Source organism: Tyto alba, unplaced genomic scaffold (assembly GCF_018691265.1).
Source record: "Tyto alba isolate M040663 unplaced genomic scaffold, T.alba_DEE_v4.0 Super-Scaffold_20000042, whole genome shotgun sequence".
Taxonomy (NCBI): domain Eukaryota; kingdom Metazoa; phylum Chordata; class Aves; order Strigiformes; family Tytonidae; genus Tyto; species Tyto alba.
Window position 1 is genome coordinate 1221298 of NW_024881293.1, and position 19597 is coordinate 1240894.

Below are 19597 nucleotides of genomic sequence, written 5' to 3' on the forward strand. Positions count from 1 at the left end.
AACTAAATTTACAGTACAGGCATGGGAAATGCTGCTGGCAGCGGCCTTCCCCGTAAACCTTAGGACTCTGTAGCCAGTGTGGCTGCTAGACATCAGAATCATCGCAGTTTGGTAGGCTGTGAAGGTGATAAAGGAAAATACTGTAGAAGACAAAACTTGTGGAGATGGAGACTGCATTTTACTTTAACCATCTCTGTTTTGCAATTTATTGTTCTCTTTTATATCAGTGAGTTTCTGTGCTACACTGGGAAGGACCTTAAAATGATGAATGGAAAGGAGGGAGGATAAAACTTGGGTGCTGCTGAACTGGAAAGGATCAAAAGACAGGGTTCAGAGCACAGAACATCACACTGAAAAATATGCCTGGATTGTTGCCACAGAAGCTGTATTTCTTCCCAGAAGTTACTCTTGTTTTTCAGGATTTTCTTTTTTTAAAGTATTTCTCATACAGGAAGAGTCCTTCCTTGAGTTATTCTGTAGCTCACTCTAGCAGGGATCATGTTACAGGCTACCTGATTAGATCTGTTCTCTAGGAAACTAGAAATCAAGGTAATTAACACATTACAGGACTCCTAGGCTCGCTCCTGTCTTGTCATGTTCTCCAAACTCATGTTGTACACCTGGCCAGCTTGGCCAAAGCACCAGTTGGAAGAGTTCGAGGCTTCATCCCTGGTTTTAAGTAGAGAGGCAGGAGGGTTCTTGCTTCCCAAGCTGTGGGGACGCTGATGGAGACTTTTGTGCCCTGAGGCCAAATCTGAAGTCGTGGTGCCTACCCTGAAATTCGAAATGAGAAGTTTGTGGGAGTCATTTAGGCCACCTTAATTGCAGCATCCAAGAGTGAATACAGCCGGCTGAGCTTTTAGCAGCTTCATCCCGGTGCCGTGCAATGCTTTCCGCTTTCAGCTACCTGCCTGCTATTCCAGCAGAGAAAAGTTCTCACTCTGAGCATGCAGACAGGGATCCTGCTTCGAGTTCTTGCTTTCCAGTTCTCAGTCAGAGGAATGCGTCCTCTGAAGTTGCAAATTGGGCTGTGCTGGGCCAGCTTCGTTTGCTTTCTTGGATTTCACCGTTTGCTTGAGATAATAATAACTTCCTGCTTTGGTTACAGACACACAGTACAGATTTTCATTCCCATTTAAAGGTTAGTTCAGCTGAAGAATAAATCAGATTGCTCCAGATGCAAGCGCAAGCAGGCAGTCCATCTAGCACCATCTTACAAGTTCACCTGATATCTGAGCCACAGACAGAAGACAGCTTTACCATGCCACCTTTTTTTCTGACATGTTTTTTAAAGCACTCAGTCATTTCAAGCCAGTTTCATTCCATAAAGAAAAGCATAATGAAACAGTATTGGATATTATGCATGTAATCAACAACGCGGTATAATTTTGCAATAATAACTGTGGTCATGCTTTTTTTGTGTTGCAGCAGGAGAAGAACATAGCTTGTAATTAATTTTTCTGACTATGCTTCAAAATAGGTTACAGTTGACCTTGCAAATTCTTTATAATGGTTTTTGACTGAATTTCTCTACAAAGGCAAAAAAAAACCCCAACAACAAACCTACCTGTTTGTCAGTCAGAGGAGTCCAAGGATGCGCCACTTCTCTTTTCATGCTTTGGTGATTTCAGCAGGCTCTCAGAAATGGATGCACGTGATCGCTTTTTCTGTTCACGGAGGAAAAAATGAAATAGTGACTTAACCACTTGTCTTGATGGAATAGCAGCTTGTGTTGTAGTGGAAGTGGAGAAGAGCAAAATACAGACCGGTTACCAGTTGGGTGTTAGAAGTTCTGGTTTTTGAAGAGAGCGAGGAGCAGGTGGTCTGTTTTACCTCTTGCACTTGGTTTTGTTTCATTAACAGGCAAACTGAATTTTTCACTCTCGTTTCTGTCTTGCGCTATCCCAGGAACACCTTTCTACCCAAGTCAGCCAGTGTATCAGTCAGCACCCATCATAGTGCCTACACAGCAGCAGCAGCCTCCACCAGCTAAAAGAGAGAAAAAAACGGTAAGTGACTGTCATGAGCTGATATATCCTCCCTGAGAATTGTCTTGCTTGTAAGGTTGAAGGAAATTAATAACAGTCTTAACCTTCAAACTGACCTTTATCTTCACAGAGAGGCTAAGTCTTGCCTTTCACACTTGAGTGTAATTAAACACTTCACAATGCTGCAGTGTTGTCTTATTTTCAGTTTTTCCATGGGGACTTTCTGCTCTGAGTTTATAACATCTCAGCTAGTCAAAAAGGAAAATATTTTTGCTGGTTTTGTAACAAACCATAAGTGAAAGCAGCATCGTCTCCCCAAGCCTGGGATCCTCAGCTGCCTGCGTGGCTGCATAGAGTTTTACCAGAGTCAGGTGGGAATAAACAAATTTGGATCCATTTGGGAGAATGTTGGGAATTGGTTCAAATTGACAAAAAGAAATGGCTTAATATTATGCCTTGGAAAAGGTAGGAAAACAGTAAGTTGTGGATGTATTTGCAGGCTTGAAAGAACCTGAACACACAACATTATGAAAGTGGGTAGAGGTTTGGAGACCACATTTCCTCTCTTCCTAATTCACTGGTGAGAATTTGAGAGAGACAGAATGATGGAATTTAAATCTCTTTGCAGGTGGATGACAGTAGGGAATAGTAAAGGCACACTGGGTGAATGTAATGTTTAAACAGAAAAAGTTAGGGGTGGACTTGAACTTGAGAATGAATACTTTCTAAACAATTGAAAAGGAAATTACATCACTGTGTGTTTGAAGGCATTAAAAGAACTGTTTCCTGAGAGGAAAAAAGAAGGGACTTGTACGTATCTCAAAATGCAGAATATTTGTATCTTTGGATTTTTTTGAAGATGATTTGAGGTGACACTGGATTTGGGAAGCTGGAAGAGCTGTACAGTGTTTTAGCTGGGCTTGCAAGAAAGGCCTTTTTTGTAGCTGCTGTCAGCAAAAGGTGGTGCAACTCTCTTGCCACCTCCTCACCATCCTCTTCAGTCCTGAGGAGTCTCTTTTCAGCGTGCAAAACATGACATGGCCAGGTCCTTAATGTCATTTGAAATGCAAAGATGTTCAGAAACGCTCAGCTGGGGTGAAGACAGTTTCATGCCAGCGAAGCTACGTTCTTTGAAGCGGAAAAGCAAAATGTTTTTTAAATGCCTGAGATGCTTTTCTCTGGATGTACTATTTCAGTTTGCTAATCTGTGTTGCAACCGAAGAAATGAAAGAAACTAAAGAAAAATTAAATGTATACATGTACACACACCTGTATGCACCATTACTAGAGTATTTGAATACTACAAGCCCCCAGGCAGGGAAAGCGTGTTTGAATGTCATTGACTACTTCTCAGGAGAGGAGAGGGTGGGAGTTCATGCCAACTCTTAAGTCCTTGTCGCTGTGGTTAATTAAATGTTTTAGCAGGCAAACTTGATCAAAACCAAAAGACGACCACATCGTGTCAACATCCTAAGTACCATGTGGATATTCATTTGTCATCATAACCCAGAGTCAGGAAGACATCACGCAGTACTGAAGTTGATGAATCACAAAAACCTTCTGCAGTTAGCGACTTTATATGTTGCTGATTAAAAAAAGCACGGTGGTTTCCAGTGAGACCTCTGCCTTTGGAAGGATTCTGTCTTGGTTTGCTTGCAGTTGTGCATTGTGCTCAGCACAACAGGGCCTTCTTCATGCAATTTATATACAGCTCAGCCAAGAGCTTTTGAGAAAGTGGACAGGCAAACTCATATTCAGTGACACAGATTGGCTCAGGTGTCTGTTGAGGATTCAAATGAGTGTGTTCTCGAGTGGTTTATTTTGGAAAACTTATTTTGGAATGTTTTTCCTTACCATTTTGGGGCTGTGAAGAGACTCAAAAAACATACTTGTTTCCTAAATGCTGATGAGTTTCATAGGACTTCAGTTTGTTCTTCTTGCAGTTTCCCTTTCCTCTGCTCAGTATTTTTTGTTTGATTCCCTCTGTTTTGTTGGTATGACTTCTCTCAGTGTGGAAGGGAAAAACAAAAGGAGCTGATTTGCTTTCCCCCTTTACCAGCAGCTGGTTGGCAAGGTCACTGAATTTCCTATCAGGGTAAAACAAGGCCTCTTTTTTTATTCTTGCGCTTTCCACTAACGGGCAAGCTTAGTTTTGTAGCTAATCTGTCTGCTAAATTTTCTAAGTTGCAGTACACTTATTTTCCAGACATAGAGGCCATATTCTCAATTACAGGGTCATGCACTGGGGTGCGTGTATTTAGACCTAACTGGTGTGTTTGATGAGTGTTTTGATTAAATTAGGTTTTGAGATTAAGGGATGACATACCATGCATTTCAAGTTACTGAAACAAACCACATTCCAGTGTTCCTGCAGAACATCAGCTCAACCCAGAGCATCTCCTACTGAGTGTAACAGAATTGTGTCCCGTCCATGCTCTCCTCTCCATAAACTGCAAGGACAACATGTAACGGGAACACTTGTTTGAATTATTTCTTTGTTCAATACTATAGATCCGAATCCGGGATCCAAACCAGGGAGGCAAAGATATAACAGAAGAAATCATGTCTGGAGGGGGCAGCAGGAACCCAACACCTCCCATCGTGAGACCCACTTCCACACCTACTCCACCTCAGGTAATAAAGTGGCCACGTAGCCTTCTCCCAGTGATGTCTGCTTTGCTTTGCTGTTTGTTAGAGCCAATTCCTGTATCTTCCATCCACACCACCGATCACCTCAGACACCTGGATGGTCCTAAACTGTCAATGTTCCTCAAGGATTTTTATTTTTTTTTTTTTCCCCTCCAAGTTCAGTCGTTTTTAACAGCCTGTAGTTTGTAAAATGTGGAGCTGTAGCGCTGCTACAAGTTCCGCATCCCTGGTTTTGTATCAGCAGTAGGTTTTAAAGGTTGTAAAGACTTTCAGTGTTAAAGAAGGTGCTAATATATTTGTGAGAAATGTGGCGTTTGTTAGTGTTGTGTACCTGAGGGAAGTCCATATCGTGCATGTGATTGATTATGTGTCTTCAGTTGCATCACTGTCCATAGTAATGTCTTTCTGCCTTAGTAGTGCTGTTTTAGAGTAACCAGAATGTCGGTAGCTCAGGAATTTTATCATAGAACTGTGATAACTCTGTCACAGATTTGGTCTTTCTGTGTTCAACCTTAAAAAAATGTAGTTTTCTGATGTAGGAATAAGCATAAATGTTCCAAACCAACCTTTTCCATAGCTCATAAATCTCTTCTTATCACACACCTTTCAGTTTGACCCCTTCTAAGTCTCTGTATCCTGCTTCACCTGAGAAGTCCGTGTGTAATGCCTGGAAATCAAACTGATTGGAAATCCAGGTCTGTTCTAGTCCTTTTTGACCCAGGGCCAACAGAGCACGGCTCAGACTTGCAGACCAGCAGTCCCAACGTGAACGTAAGTCCACCTCGATGTGAACTGCTGAGGCTGGAAGTGGCTGTGTTTATCTAAATAGAAAATTATTTCTATCCTCTGACCACTCTTCCCCACCTGCAGCAGGAAGAGGCGATGCCTCTTTGATCTCCCTGTAGCATCAGAGATGGAGAGGAGTTGTGTGGCAGATGCTGTCTTCTTCCCAGCTGCCGGCTTGGTCTAGCTGCTGTTTGCTTCATACCTCATCTTAGCTCTCCCTCTCTTTTGGGAGAGATGGTGCTAAGCCACAGGCTGCTCAACTTAAAAGTTTTTGAACAATTGGAGAAGAAATGTTGTGGTTTGGCACAAGCCTCGGAAGTTGGTCGTGGTTTTTTGGAGATCATTGCCCACTGCTTGGGGGCCTGATTAGAAGAGATGAAGGTTCTCCGAGTGATAGGTGGGCTTTAGATCAGAACCTGGCTGAGCCCAGGGCACAGTTTCTTCTTTCAAGTTCTTCCCTGTTTAATGTGACCAGTTTTTGCTACTTTTTAGGTGAAACAGCCTTTTCTAAGCTGAAACCTTACTTCCCCCTCTGTGTCTGGATAGCTTTTCTTCAGACTGTCCTGTGCTGAGGCAAAAGCACAAGCTTGCCTTGAGACACCCCGTTGTGCTGGAATGGGAGCTTGAGGTTATGGCTGAGCCAGTAGAAGTGGAACGGGGATCACTGAGATGACATAAGAGCCTGGCCTGCAGATCTCCCTTCTGTTGAGACCAATGGGATAGTTACGGCTGTTGGTTCAGTTGCATCCTTTTGTCGCGCGAAGACATCACCCTGTGCTTTGGGTAACCTGCTTTCTCCTCCTCGTCTCCCTCATGGGCAAGCAGCAGCCAGGGCACCGTGCTCGAGCAGTTCTGGCTAGCTGTGGTTTTGCAACAAGGTCTGCAAGGCTCGACTGGAAAAAGCTGTTTTTCTGCCAGAGTGCAGTCTGATGATTTGCAACTACAGCTGGAAGGGGAGAGAGTTGAGAGCTGGTTACGTATAGAATCAATTAAACTTCTCTCCAAGCACTTTCCGTAAGAGAAGATACTAGTGATGCAGAACACTGGAGTGTTGGTGAGATCTTCTTCCCATTACTTCATGCTGAATGACTTTCCCCATTAGAATTGGGGAAGTGTTGAAAACAGCCAGGGTCTCAGATTGTGTTTATGCATGGTACAGATCATTTTTGCATTCTGAAATCTATTTTAAGATACCACAATTAAGTCAAACAGGACAAAATAAATGTTTTTCAAGAGGAGGTTAATAAGCACGAATTTTTATCAACTGTAATTTATATGCAGAGCACAGCAGTGATGTCCAATCATCTACTCTGAGTAAGGTATGCAAATACTTCATTGTTTAATATCCAGCCTTCATTTTGATTAGGTACTTGGAACCACTTTTGTTAATCACAGAAGAGCTCTGAAATAGAGCTCACCAGAAAAAGTTCATTAGTGTAGCATAACTGAAAATTTAAGCCCACTTAAGCCAGGAAATTCAAAGTTATTGTCCCAACAGCATCTCTAATTCATTTTTTTGGAGCACATGTAGTGTCTTGGATGGAATTAGATGGTGCCTTAATAACTATGCTCAGTGGCTGAATTCCAGTAGTGGTGAATGCTATAATTTTAAGCAGTCGAAAATCAGTAAATTTCAAATATTCAGCCATCACTTTGGTTGAAATGTGCTGTGGCTTTTTTGTGTTCCCTTTCCCCAGCTGATAAAAGCTATGAACAGTCAGCGCGAGCTGTGAGCTTCATATGGCAATACTTGCCTATTGAAATTCTCACAATTTTAGGGCAGCTCCTGGAATAGGTGCAAGGGAAGCATCGTTACTATTCCACCATTGTCTTGTTCCTCCACCCCTTTGAATCAGACCCTGCACATCGACGGGTTCGATGAGATTTCGTCTGGTAGAACACTCAAAATGCAAACCTGCAGTCTCCAGACTTGATGAAGTATCATCTCTGAAGTGACTCCCAGCCCAATGATATTTTAGATTTGCACTAAATTCTAGTAATGCTGCTTCTAAATTATTGTCCAGCATCTGATTCTGTAATCTCGTTATTTAAAGGATACAAGCGCACAGGGAGAAACTTACTCAAGAAATGCATGGAAGCCACTGATGTAGACTAGTCCCTGCCCCGAATCCTACATTTCAGAAAGAAGCCATTTTATAATAATAACAGGTTTCAAAATTTTCTTTTTTTTTTTTTTTTTAAATCCTTAATATTTGGATTTTCTTTTTTAACTGACTCAGAGAAAACCCACAACTTCGATAACCTGAAGCACCCTCTTCTCTCAGTAGATTAAATGCTTAACATCAAAAAAATACTGGACATCCAAAAGATGAGCATCGCTGCCCAGACTCAAGCCGTGTGTTTTTAGCCATTTCCATGCTTTTTGTATCTCTTGCTTTGCAGTCAGCGTTGCTGACCAAAAAGTGCTGTAGGTGGAGTCTTCTCAGCACCTCTGCAATGGTCGTTAAATTTCTAAAGTGCTTTAAAGTTCCTGCATAAGAGAAGCAGGCAGTAAGTGGAAATATTATTTATATGTTTCTAGCAGGATGCTGTTTTTCACACTACATTTTTTGCTAGGAAGATAAATGAAACCCAGGACCACGTATCGAACCTGGCTACTTACTCAGCACTGACTTACGTAGAAGATCACCTTTTAAAGAGTAAGAAATGCTCTTCTTTTCCTGACAAACCTCTTCCAAGTATCAATGAGTTTGTCACACTTTGTGTTTGCTCAGTGTATGGACCATGGTAGGATAGAATAACACAGAGCAAATCTTTTAGCATCATAAATCATAAGAGCAATTTTGCGGGTTTTTTTCCTAGAAAGTCTAAATGCTCCATTTTGAACCTGCGAGCCAGGTCAGTACTTAAGTACCATTTGTATTGCTTTGCAATGTCTTTCCCACCAAATAAATGAGTATTTTCCAAATTTCTTAAGAAAACATGTTTGCTGATCCAAGAAGTTTCTAGGCTTACAGGTTTCTTGCCTGCTAGTCTCAGTTGATTCCTGTGATTCTTACCACATTCTCCTTTTCCCCCACTGCTTTCGTCCATAAATTTCTCATAAAATGAAACTAATGATCTGCTGAGGGTGAGGGGAAAGCGTTCTTGAAACCTGCTCGTTTGTAAAACTCTGTTTTCTTTGGCATCCTTCAGATTTGGCTGAAGCTAAGGATGCAGTTCTTCATCCGTAGTCCAGCCGATCTCATCGGGCTCGTTCCTGGAAGAGGAGCAATCTCAAATAAAATTTCAACCCTTCACCCCACTTACTTAGATCTTTAGTTTTATTTTTCCAGATGTGCTTTTTCACAGTCTTCCTTTACCTTTTTGTTGCCTGAAATGGTGAAAAATAGTGTGTTGACGAGATTTCACTCTTTAATTCTGCGCTGTTCAGATACAATAGCTGCAAGAGCTGGAAGTAGGAGAGAAAGAGAGTCTGGGGGAGAGGAGCAGGGGTCAGAGAGTTTTTTTTTTTAGGGAAATAAGTTCTGTGTGGATTTCTGATAGCCTGTCTGAAAGAAGAAGTTAGACACCTGTGTCTTGGGTGCTCTGCTTTATTTTGATTGCTCAAAAATCCCTTTTCCTGTAGATATTTGGAGAAGTCAGCATGGGTGTATAGCTAGATAAGAACAGCCACCTGCAAAAAGCTGCATCTCTTTCCACTTTAGATTATTCAATTTAAATTTAGCCCCATTTTCTCCTTTGCATGGTCCCTGATGCATGTTTAAGGGGATTTTGTAAGTGTGAATAGTTGTCTTGCCCCATCTATGTTCACTCTAACATACACAAGTGCTTTACCTATAAATTTGAGTGATCTTGGTTTAATTACTTAGTCTTACACAAGGTCTTCCTTAACTTCTGAGACAAAATACAGAGGATTTTTTTTGTCCTTATGGAATCTTCATAAACTTAAGTGAAGTGTTTGTCCCATTACTGGTGGGGACCTAATTAAAATATGTGGTCTCTGCAGCCAGCCATGGCTTGTTATAGTGTTGTGACTTTGCTGGTCTTGCAGTTTTGGGTTTTATATATAGCAAATCTCAGGCTTGCCCTGCACTGATTGGGAACCAGCTTCTCCTGCTCTCCTTTAGATTGATGCACAATTGGTTTTATTCTCATATTACCCAGCAGGTACCATCTGTAAGTCTGTAGAAGGCATTGGATTTTTTTTTCGTACGACCACACAGGTATAGCCAATCCAGATTATTTTCCCACTGTGATAACAAGTATTATTATGAGAGGTATATATCCATCTATATATTTTATATATTTATATATAGGTATCATAATATAGATATATACATTTCATGCATACACATACCATATCTGTATGTAAATAAATATATAAAAATTTAGATAAATATACATAAAAATACAAAGGTTTTTGGAATAACTGATCAGCTGAGAGAAGAGTCAAGTCCAGAAGGCAGACTTAAATTACGGAGAGGCCCAGGAGTCTTTTGGTGTTTATCTGACTTTTTGCAGACTACATGGAGAAGCATTTCTGCTGCTCTTGGAAGAAGCATTCGGGGAATGAAGTGTGTTAATAACTGTGCTCTTCTGTCTCTTTCTTGCTGCTGTTAACAGTAACTGTCTCTTTCTCCCCTCTTCCTGCTGCCTTTTCCTCCCTCCCTTTCCCATGTACTTTCTGAATTTATGCAATTGGTCTGTGTATCTTTTCTCTTTATTTTCCCTGCCTTTTGGTTTCCTTTTCTATCCCACCCTATTCTCGTCTCCCCACTTGCTTGCTTGTGCTCCATGTTGCTAGTTTTTATGTTCGCACGCTCATTATCACCCTTTTTTGTACTTCAAATCCCAGCAGCTGCCCAGCCAGGTCCCCGAGCACAGCCCTGTGGTTTATGGGACTGTGGAGAACACCCATCTCGCTGCCAGCACCCCTGTCACTGCGACTAGCAACCCGAAGCAAGGTTTGTTGATGGATATTTCCTTCCTGATTATTTTTAGTCTTTTTTTTTTTTTTTTTTTTTTTTTCTCCTTTCTTGTTTTAGTTTGAATATTTTTGGCATGGAGACAAGCAGTCAGCAGAAATAGGAGGGGAGGGACTTCTTTTTCTCCAGTGGAAGGTTTTAACAATATGTTGCTAAGGGAATTAATTGAAATTTGCCAACGTGAAACGGGCGTTAGAAATAATTGTATTCAAGCTTATATGTCCTAAACGTTGTTTCAGAGTACCTAGAAGCGTGAACTTCCTCTCACCCACATGCCATCCTTCAGAAACAAATGTGTTGTCAGTAAAATGCTCTTAGCCAGAGGGGCTTTACATCATTCGGACAATTAGCCATAGCAATGGCACGTAACCAGAGCATCATATGGCTCCTTCAGAGCTGCTTGTGTATCCTGTCCTGCAGGACATGGGAGATTTTAATTAGAAAAAAAAGTTAGCATGCAAAGTGTCTCATAACAGGTATTGCTGACTTTAGTAAAAATGGCACGGATGGGAAAAGTTGCTTAAAGTGATTACGTTTCCTTCTCATACCTAAGAACGTACATTTGAAGGGAGATTTTTCAAACTGTTCAGAGAAAAGGTGTCCCAGGAGGGAAGATGCAGTGTGCCAAGTCTCTTCCCCCACTGAAATCTTATAGCCACCTAAAAGCCATTAAAAAGCTGTAGTTAATAACGTGTATACTGCTGTCATGTTAACGGACTTGCTGTTGGAATACAGAGTTGACACCGCTGTTTGCTTCTCGGTTACTCACCGCATTGCAGCATTTGAGGTTTCTGCCTGGAGCAACGCGTACACAGAAGTTGAGAAGTGCCATCTTTTACTCGTGAGCGTTGCCTGCAAACTTGGAGCCTGCTGAGATTTTTTTTCGGAGTATTTGCTAGAGGAAAGCTGAGCCCCAGAGAAGCACAGCTCTAGAAAAGAGACAGAAAAGCTGCCTCTGATGCTTCCGATGTCATAGATCCAAACAGCAGCATGGTTGTTGTTTGAAAGTAAAGGGAAGTATCCCTGAGGCTAATTTGTATCAGATTCTAAAATTTACTGACAATGATGCTTTTTATAGCCTTACTGTAAACTTCAGGGTTTTCCCTCAGTTCAGACTGTTCCATGGATACATCTCTAGACTGCTACAGTGTCTAGAAACGGTTGAAAAGGGACCTTTTGGAGATCGTCCGGTCCCATCTCCCACCTGAAGCGGGACTGTGGCTCTCTCTAGATCTTTGTGCAAAACTTCGATGTCTCTGTCACCTGGAGAAGTTGTGGGTGGGTTTCACGTGTACCAAACCGACTGTGACTGTGCTGGCAGGCTCGCTGCCACGCAGCTCTGGCACAGCCGCTCTTCCCGGTCTGTGTCCGTGTGCCCCCCTCTGCCGCCGTGCCCACGTCCTGCTAACTGCCAGGGACACGCTGAGCATGCCGGGGGCCTGGGGGCCGTGGTGCAGGCACCAAAATGCATCTCCCCTTTTGAGCAAGTTGATGCCGAACCATAAAATTCAGCACTTCACGTCACAATATTTCAACCCTGCGTAGGAAAACTTGTATCTCCAGGACAAGCGAGCCTTCTCCCTCTTCCCTCTATCATCTTAACTTAATCCCTTTGTAGGCAACTGGAAGTAAACTGGGAGTAAGTGGTCTTTATTTAGTTAGTTACACAGGTCTGACTGCTGGTTTAAATATAAATCAGGGCTTGAACTGGGATTCAACACTGATGAACTTTCTTGTGTTTATCTCCGTTCCATCCCAGAAAGATTCAAACATTTGTTCCAGTCCAAAAGTTGCTAAAGAGCACATTTATGTAAGCATTGCAGGGAAAGAGCAAGCCCTGAAATAACACCATTAGCATTCAACTGTGGCCTCAGGGTGGGGGGGAGCAGCAGTGGTGTCAGTCACAGGACAGAGCGAATAAAAGCTGAAGGATGTTTAAACACCATTAAAATTATTTATTTAAACTGAGCTAGTGACTTGGGGGGCACATCTTTCCAGAAATACATGCCAAGGTATCAAAATAATTTTTCACATTGTGCCTGATGTTGGGGTTTTTTTGTTCCAAAATAAAAATAGTCACAGATAGGTTTGCATGGCTCTCTTAAGCAGATGTTTATTAAACCCAGTATTACTGCTTCCCTTAAGACCCTTCTGCTGTGTTCATCCTGTGGGTTGGATTCTCCCTCGTGCCCTTCACCTCGTGCACTCCTTTGCATCCCTTGAAATTTGGTATAAAGCTGTCATTCCAATTTTGTGCTATTCAGTGATCATTTTGCAGTTATTTATAACTGCACGCAGCATTTGGCCCGTTCGCTGGGCTGGGGATCGGGAGCAGAGCACATGTGCTGTGCCAGCAGACCCGGCCTCTGTTACTTCTCACCGCAAGTGTCTTCAGCCCCTGTTATTTTTGTGTTTAAGTCATTAGCAAGGCTGCATTTGGGATTGCGTTGCATTCAATATACTTGTTTTTTTTCTTTCAAAGACAAGCATTTGGCATTTGCTGCTTTTAAAGCAGCGTCTGGCTTTTCAGGCTTCAAAATTCATATATGATTTGGAGGAATATAGGAATTGCTATTATAATACCTTGAAAAGTGGCATGATTTAGAGGCAAGCAGTTAGCTGTCGTGCCTGTAGGTGCCCCTGGTGCATATATATCAGCCGGGCTGCGGGAGGCGAGGGGATTGCTGGAGTATTCAGGTCAAGCTGATGGCAGAGCCTGCTGGAGCCTGGCTGCAGGCCAGGCTGGTGCGGGAGTTGTAATGGGGTATAATTGTGCATGAAATCAGAGCTGTCCACGTTTACTCAGCTTGCACAGGTTCAGTGGGATGTTTGGAGTATTATTATTATTTTCTTTTTAAACCTCATTCCAAATCCTGTGATGTATCAGACGTGGAGAATGTATAACACGGTTTGTGGAAAATAGATTAATGTCAGATCCCGGAGTCTGGAAAACTTTCAGCCCCTCCGCTGACATTATGACTCAGTAACGTGTGCTCCAAAAACTGCCTGTGAAGCCAGTGTCTGTACCGCCTCACAAATGTTTGCATCGGGACAAAAGATGGAAAAATGGCAGCAAGCCCAGCGATAATTTTCAGATAAACACCACAAAGCAGAAACAAATTCCCATATCCAGTAAAATCTTCCTGACCCACCACTCTGGGCAACCTTTGCCACTGCGACCACCCAGCAACCCAGCTCCCTCTCTGGCCTTAACGTCTTTACGTGGAGGAGATAGCAAGCATCTGTCCTTCCGAGTTTGTAAAAGTATTTCTAATGAAGAGTAATTTTGCAAGATTTGTATTTATCTGGAGACTTAGGAAAATATCTATTGATGGAGCAAGCTTTCCTCCTGAACAGCCTAGTGCTTCCAGCAAATACTTTCTAAATATAATGTGAGGAATGATCTTGGCATATTTAGGAAAAGGGATCTGATTCAGTTTGGATGAATTGCATTGATTTTTGTTTTCCCTTCCCAACTGTATGTTGTTTCACGTGACTGTTTCTGTAATAGTTGGCAGGGATGAATGTTCCTTTGCCGGGACTTTGAGATTTGTTCTCCGTGATGGTCGTTCAAGTTAAGATTTACTTCTCATTAGCCTAATCTGCTCACTGTTCTTCTGAAATCCTCCCTCCTCAAATTACTTTTCTCCTTGAATTTTGCACACACAGCCTGTATTGGTGGCTAATATATTGGCCAAATAAGGTGTGGTTTGAAGAAAGTGAGTTTAAACTGCTGGTTTTAAAATGCAGTTGTGTATTTCTTGCTGTGTTTTTTATCTCTCGGAATGTTTTTCTAGACACTTCAAATGCTTGCTTTTTTTCTTTTTTTTTTTTGAGCAATCTCATTTGACTCAAGGGAGAAGATATCCAGGCAGTTGTTTATAGTGAGCTGTAAATGTCAAGAATGCTCCATGAGTTGTCTGTAAAGGATGTTCCAGAAATCGGAGGTGACGCATTTTCTTTTCTAAACCAGTTCCCAGGTCCTTTTTCTTCCGTGGAACCTTCAGAATCAAAATCAGCTGTTGGGATACTTTCTCCCATCTTTTTCCTCGTTTGTCATCCTCCTCCAAAGCCATCTCCCTACATGCCTCTTTAAGTTGATAAACTACTGCTTTGGCTGTGATCCTCACTGTAACGCTGCTGGGGCTGTCAATGGCTGGAATCAAAGTTCTTCATTGTTCCAGCTTTTCCTAAAGATGGGACTTGGTGCTCCAAGCAGTTTCGGATGGGTTCTCCTTCAAAAACCCTTTCCCTTCAGCCTGTCTGTTGAATAAGCCACAAATGGAAGGCCAGCAGAGCTGGAAAAAAAAAAAAAAAAACAAAAACAAAAAAACCCACAAAAACAAAACCAAGCAAAGGCACGCCTCTCCCGTTCTACGTGAATTTTGATGATTTGGCATTGGTTGTGGCCTTTGATTTTGTAATCTGAACAGGGAGGTTTGTGCCTCTGGATTTTCCAGAATTGCTTTTTGCTGTCATGGCAGTGTCCCGAAGGAGTTCGCTGTTGCTTCAGTGGTCAGAAAACCTTGGGGCATTTTGCGTTGACGGAGCAGAGCAGAGCTCCCTCCCTGAGGACAGATAAAGCTGGCCTCCTCGTGACGGTGATGAGGAGCTGGACCGCCGGGTCCCTGCCGTCTGTACACTGACTTTGAATGATACCCATCTCATCTGTCTTGCAGAGCTGTAGCACGGCGGCGCCTTCCTAAGCAAGATCTTACAGTCTACCTCTTGTCAGCGAATCGGAGGTGGGAGAGGGCGTAGCAGAGATCCTGTAGAGCCACCTAAAATATTTTTGTTCTTTGTTCAAAAGAAGTGGGAATAAGCACGTTAAATGGAGTTGCACCAGACCTTTGGGAGCTGTGTGATGGTCATGGCAGGAATGATATTGCAAAGTGTAGCTAATCACAGGATAAGTGCAGGGACTTCTCTGTGCACCGTGTGTTTGGATTTGGTTTGATACACGTACATGTTTTGCTGTGCTTTTGCCACCCTGCTAGATACCCATAGCCCACAAACATCAAAAGATGATGCTGTTCTTCGGTAGCAGCTGTACTTAAACCCCTTTTAGGTTTTCCTTTCTTTGGGAAAAAGTATCTTTGCTGAAATTCAGGGAAAAAAAAAAAAGAAGGGGGATTGTGTCCTTTAGTCTGATGTGCTGATGTGTGATGAAGTTGAGAAAGAACAAGTGGAAAAATAAACCAAATGCATCTCACCTATTAGTAGTGGCATGACACATGGCATCTCTAAAAGAATGGCCCGTCATCAGTGGTGGAGTACTTTCCCCATTGTACAAAGGGAAGGGGACTCTGGCAGAGAGCGCCTGCAGGCTGCCGGTGCTCTCGCCGGTGTCTCTGTTTGCCTGCATTTGGGAACATGAGTTTGCCTGGGTCTCGGTGTTAAAACACTGGACTCTTTTGAGGTAGAATCCAAGTAAAGCATATTTTTGTCTTCTGTAATTTCTGTCAAGAAAAGGTCTCTTCTCAGCTGCAGCATTTCTGCAAAAAATCCATATTTTGTAACATACTTATGCCTTTTCTGTAAAGGACGGATGTTTACTGCAAAACCAACATTCAGAAAAACAGAAGCAGCGGTTGCATTTTCAGATTTGCCAGCTGCAGGCTGTCTGGACTTTTCCTTTAGATGCAAGGTTAGCTTCAAGTGCCTTTGGTGTCTTCCTTCGAGCTTCTTGAATAGTGGGCAGAATGCAGGCAAGGAGAGCCGAGGGGGCTTGGGTGCAGCAAAGGAAAATGGAGTTGACTCGCTCTTTGTAACGTTGCCTTTTTTTTTTTCCTCCTTTCCCAGAAGAGAAGCCAAAACCAGATCCAGTATTAAAACCTCCTTCTCCAGTCCTCAGACCAGAACCTACTGGGGAGAAAAAAGATCAAGCTGGCCAGACGACCGAGGCCACCTCGGTGGAAACCACAGCAGAACTTCCTCTTGCTCCGTCGCCAACCCCGGCCGCTCCCGTCGCAGTTGTTTCTACTGCTGCTGCTGCTGTTGTCACCGTTTCTAGTAAATCCACATTCACAGCTGACTCAGAGGAGAAATGTGAACTCGCCTCCCCAAAAGAGGAGGCAATGCCTATTCCTAATGCCGCACCCTGCACAGACACATCAGACCCTTCACCAGCGGAAGAGGCTGATGTCGAGGTGTGCAAGGAGCCTAGTAGTGTAGCATCTAGTGATATTCCAGTGACTGCTAGTACTAATCTAATTAATGAAATGAACGGAGTTAGTGAAAAAGTAACTGCTGCAGAGAGCGTAGTAGATGTAGCCCAGACGGAAGTTGCACCATTGACTGTTGAGTTGGAGACACCAGAAGCACCTCCAGCAGAAGTGGAAAGCGTGCCATCTTCCAGTGCTCTTCACGCTGCTCCCTCTCCTCCTCCCACCCCACCTCCCACCCCTCCGCCTCCTTCTCCTCCGATTTCTGTTGCTGCTGCTGCTGTTACCACTACAACTCCTTCTCCACCTCCTCTCCCATCTCCTAGTGCCCTCCCTGTTGTTCAGGGAGATTTAGAAGGAGAGGAGAGCACAAGAACTACTCTTAATGAAGAGGTAAAAGATACTGAAAAGAAGGAAGAGACAGAAGCAGATGGGCAACTGGAGGAGAGCACGGAGGCTCAGAGTTTAAACTTGAGCAAGAGTCCTGTCCCAGGTAAGCATTCGGCACCGTGGTCGTGTGCAGGAACCCAGAGGACAAAGGAAAGGGGTCCTTGGGGTGGTTCTGCCATCAGATGTTTCCATTCGTATCTGCCAAAAAAAAAAATACCTGTTCGTGCCGCATGACCCTTATTGTGATTGCAAAATGCTAATCTTTGTTTTCAGGGACAAAAAAAAACCACTGACAACTGTTTGTAAAAGAGGTAGCTGGCTCGGCTGTGCGTCGCAGGGCTGGCTGGGTCCATGTGAGCTGCCGGCGTTCGGCTTTCGCGGTGACACAGGGCGGCGCTCCCGGGTGCTGTTAACGGGGCAGTTCAAAGGGCGCTGCTGCTGTTCTCTCCGAGGTGACGGCCTGGTTGGAGGGGCTGTTGCTCTGAGTTTATCAGCCTGTGCCTAACCCAGTTTAACATTGAGACTTCGAAGCCCTCTGGGTGAACCTTCTGAGCCAGCGGTTTCTGGAAACTGGTGGGGTGAGGTTTTGTTTTTTTTTTTTCCAACTATAAAAATGTGTCAGAGTGTCACCAGGTATGGGTAAATGAAATGGACCATTAAAGCTCTTCAAAATGACCGAAGCCCCGAGTGTCACACACCTCAATCTGCCCAGCCTTAATTAATGATGCATCTGTTTTTCCTCTGCAGAAGTGAGATGTAAGCAAAATTTCCCCCTCTCCTCACTCAGCTCAGCTGTTCTCAGTTCACTGTTCTTGAAATCTGCAGAAAACAAGGTGCTTTAGTTCAGGAGGCATAAGGACCTGTTAAAAATTACTAAAAACTTGAAATTTCGGTAGCTGCCTTTTAAAATCCAGGCCGAGTGTTGTTACTTGCCTTTGGTTTCAGCATCCTATCACATTGCTGGTCTAGCATTTAACGGATTAATATAGACCACTGTCTTTATTTGCTGTATTTTCTATAGAAAACGGCTTTTTATTCGGGGCTTCCTGGAAATTAAACTCTGGAAAAGAAGTTAAATCAATCAATTACTTGTATCTAGCTGCTGGGGGGAGTATAATGGTGGCTATTATGCATGCTGAGCAGTGGTAAAGCATTTGAATGTGTCCCATCTTTTACACCCTGTTTTGCAGTCCTTTCAGAGCTGTGAAGCTGAAGTTGTTTATTTAAATATATTCTTTGCATTTGGTGAAGTTTGGACGAGAAACAAAGGAGAAACAATAGGTTGTGATTTGGTTCTTTTTTTTGTTGTTGTTGTTTTTTTTTTAAGTAACATTTAAAATAGGGTTGGGGTTTTTTTTAGCTTATTCTTTCATAAGCAAGCAATATATGTGTAATGGCATCAGTAGCATCTAGGGCTACACTCTGCTATGGATTAAATTAAATGAAAAACTGAGATTGGCCTTATTCCATATTTGTGTAATGCTGCACTAGGTCAGTATGCTGGATCTTCAATAAAATCCAGTATCTAGAGAAGATCAGAAAGAACTCTTCACTGTACCAGCTGCAGGGCTTTTTTTTCCTGTTAATCTTTTTCTATTTTTATTTTACTCGGGTCATTTCACTGCTCTGGCACTTGTTGTTCTTTCAGTCTGAGCTACTTCATAACACAAATTAATTTCCTTACAAAGTAGAGAAATGGAACTCTTTCTGTAAATAAGATTTGACACAGCCAGGTTCCAGCTTGCAATATTATTGCTTGCTTTGTAATGTCCTGTAGTTTAAATTAAAAAAAAATTACTTCTACCATTTTGGGCTTTTAATTATGCAGAAGATTAATTTTAATGCTGTAGTGTCATTAGGCTAGACAGCACACATTAGCCAATACATTGGCTTTGGCAACAGAGAAACAAATATTTCTCAAGTCGTGTTAAAGATCACTTGAAACTCTGATTACCATTAAAAGCTCAGTACTTCAAGGAAGGCAAAACACTCTCCAAGTCAGTTTTTTGTGCCTTACCTCTTCTTTAATGATGTATAACTGTATTGCATTTCTCTGCCAACCTTTTTTGAGCAGTATTTCTCCAATTCTTCCTTGGAGAGAGGAAGAGAGATTTAAATAACGCAGTCTGAAGGTGACTGCTAATTCAGGCGTCGGTCTAGGCTGACCAAGGAATTGCATGTCTGCCATATGCTGGAAAATACAGATGCTGAACTTCAGGAGCAAGGAGAAAGGGCTGTGTTATTGTGGGCTTTTCCTGGACTAAAGGCTGAGAGTCTTTTTTTATGATTTCTGGAGGTACAGTAGAAATTGGGATAAGAGAAACTTCTCAAACACATGGCGGTAAGTGTGAGCTCGTGACTTTTAACAATATTCCTTTGGGGTTTTCGGCAGAAGTGTGTGTGTACTTACTAAAGAGCAGTTTGGTTGGCCACAGATCACACCCCTTTATTCCCTTTGGTGGTAGCTGATCTGATTTGACTGGGAGACTACTCAAACCCAAGACCTCTAAGAATCATCTGATTGCTGCAGCACTTACTTCTGAGTGTCCTTTTCATAGTTAGAGTCTGACCTGCCTGAAAACGCAGGGGTTTCCGAATGAGATGTTAGTCCACCTCCTCCCTGCCGTGGCAGGGCAGTAGTGTTGGGGCTTGCAGGTGTATCCCATATTTT

The 19597-nt window shown here is 42.7% G+C and overlaps 1 protein-coding gene across 18 annotated transcripts in view; it reads left to right on the top strand.

The window, feature by feature from the left end:
- The window catches only part of EIF4G3 (eukaryotic translation initiation factor 4 gamma 3), a 148708-nt gene that overhangs the window by 86603 nt on the left and 42508 nt on the right, over positions 1-19597 (top strand). For 9 of the 18 annotated variants that reach the window (XM_042794455.1, XM_042794463.1, XM_042794457.1 and 6 more), the window contains 4 exons: positions 1909-2009; positions 4500-4622; positions 10192-10351; positions 16175-17029. In XM_042794455.1, coding sequence (XP_042650389.1) covers positions 1909-2009; positions 4500-4622; positions 10192-10351; positions 16175-17029 — 1239 coding nt within the window. The remainder of the gene's footprint in view (positions 1-1908; positions 2010-4499; positions 4623-10191; positions 10352-16174; positions 17030-19597) is intronic. The other 9 variants (XM_042794460.1, XM_042794462.1, XM_042794474.1 and 6 more) reach the window with 2 other exon arrangements.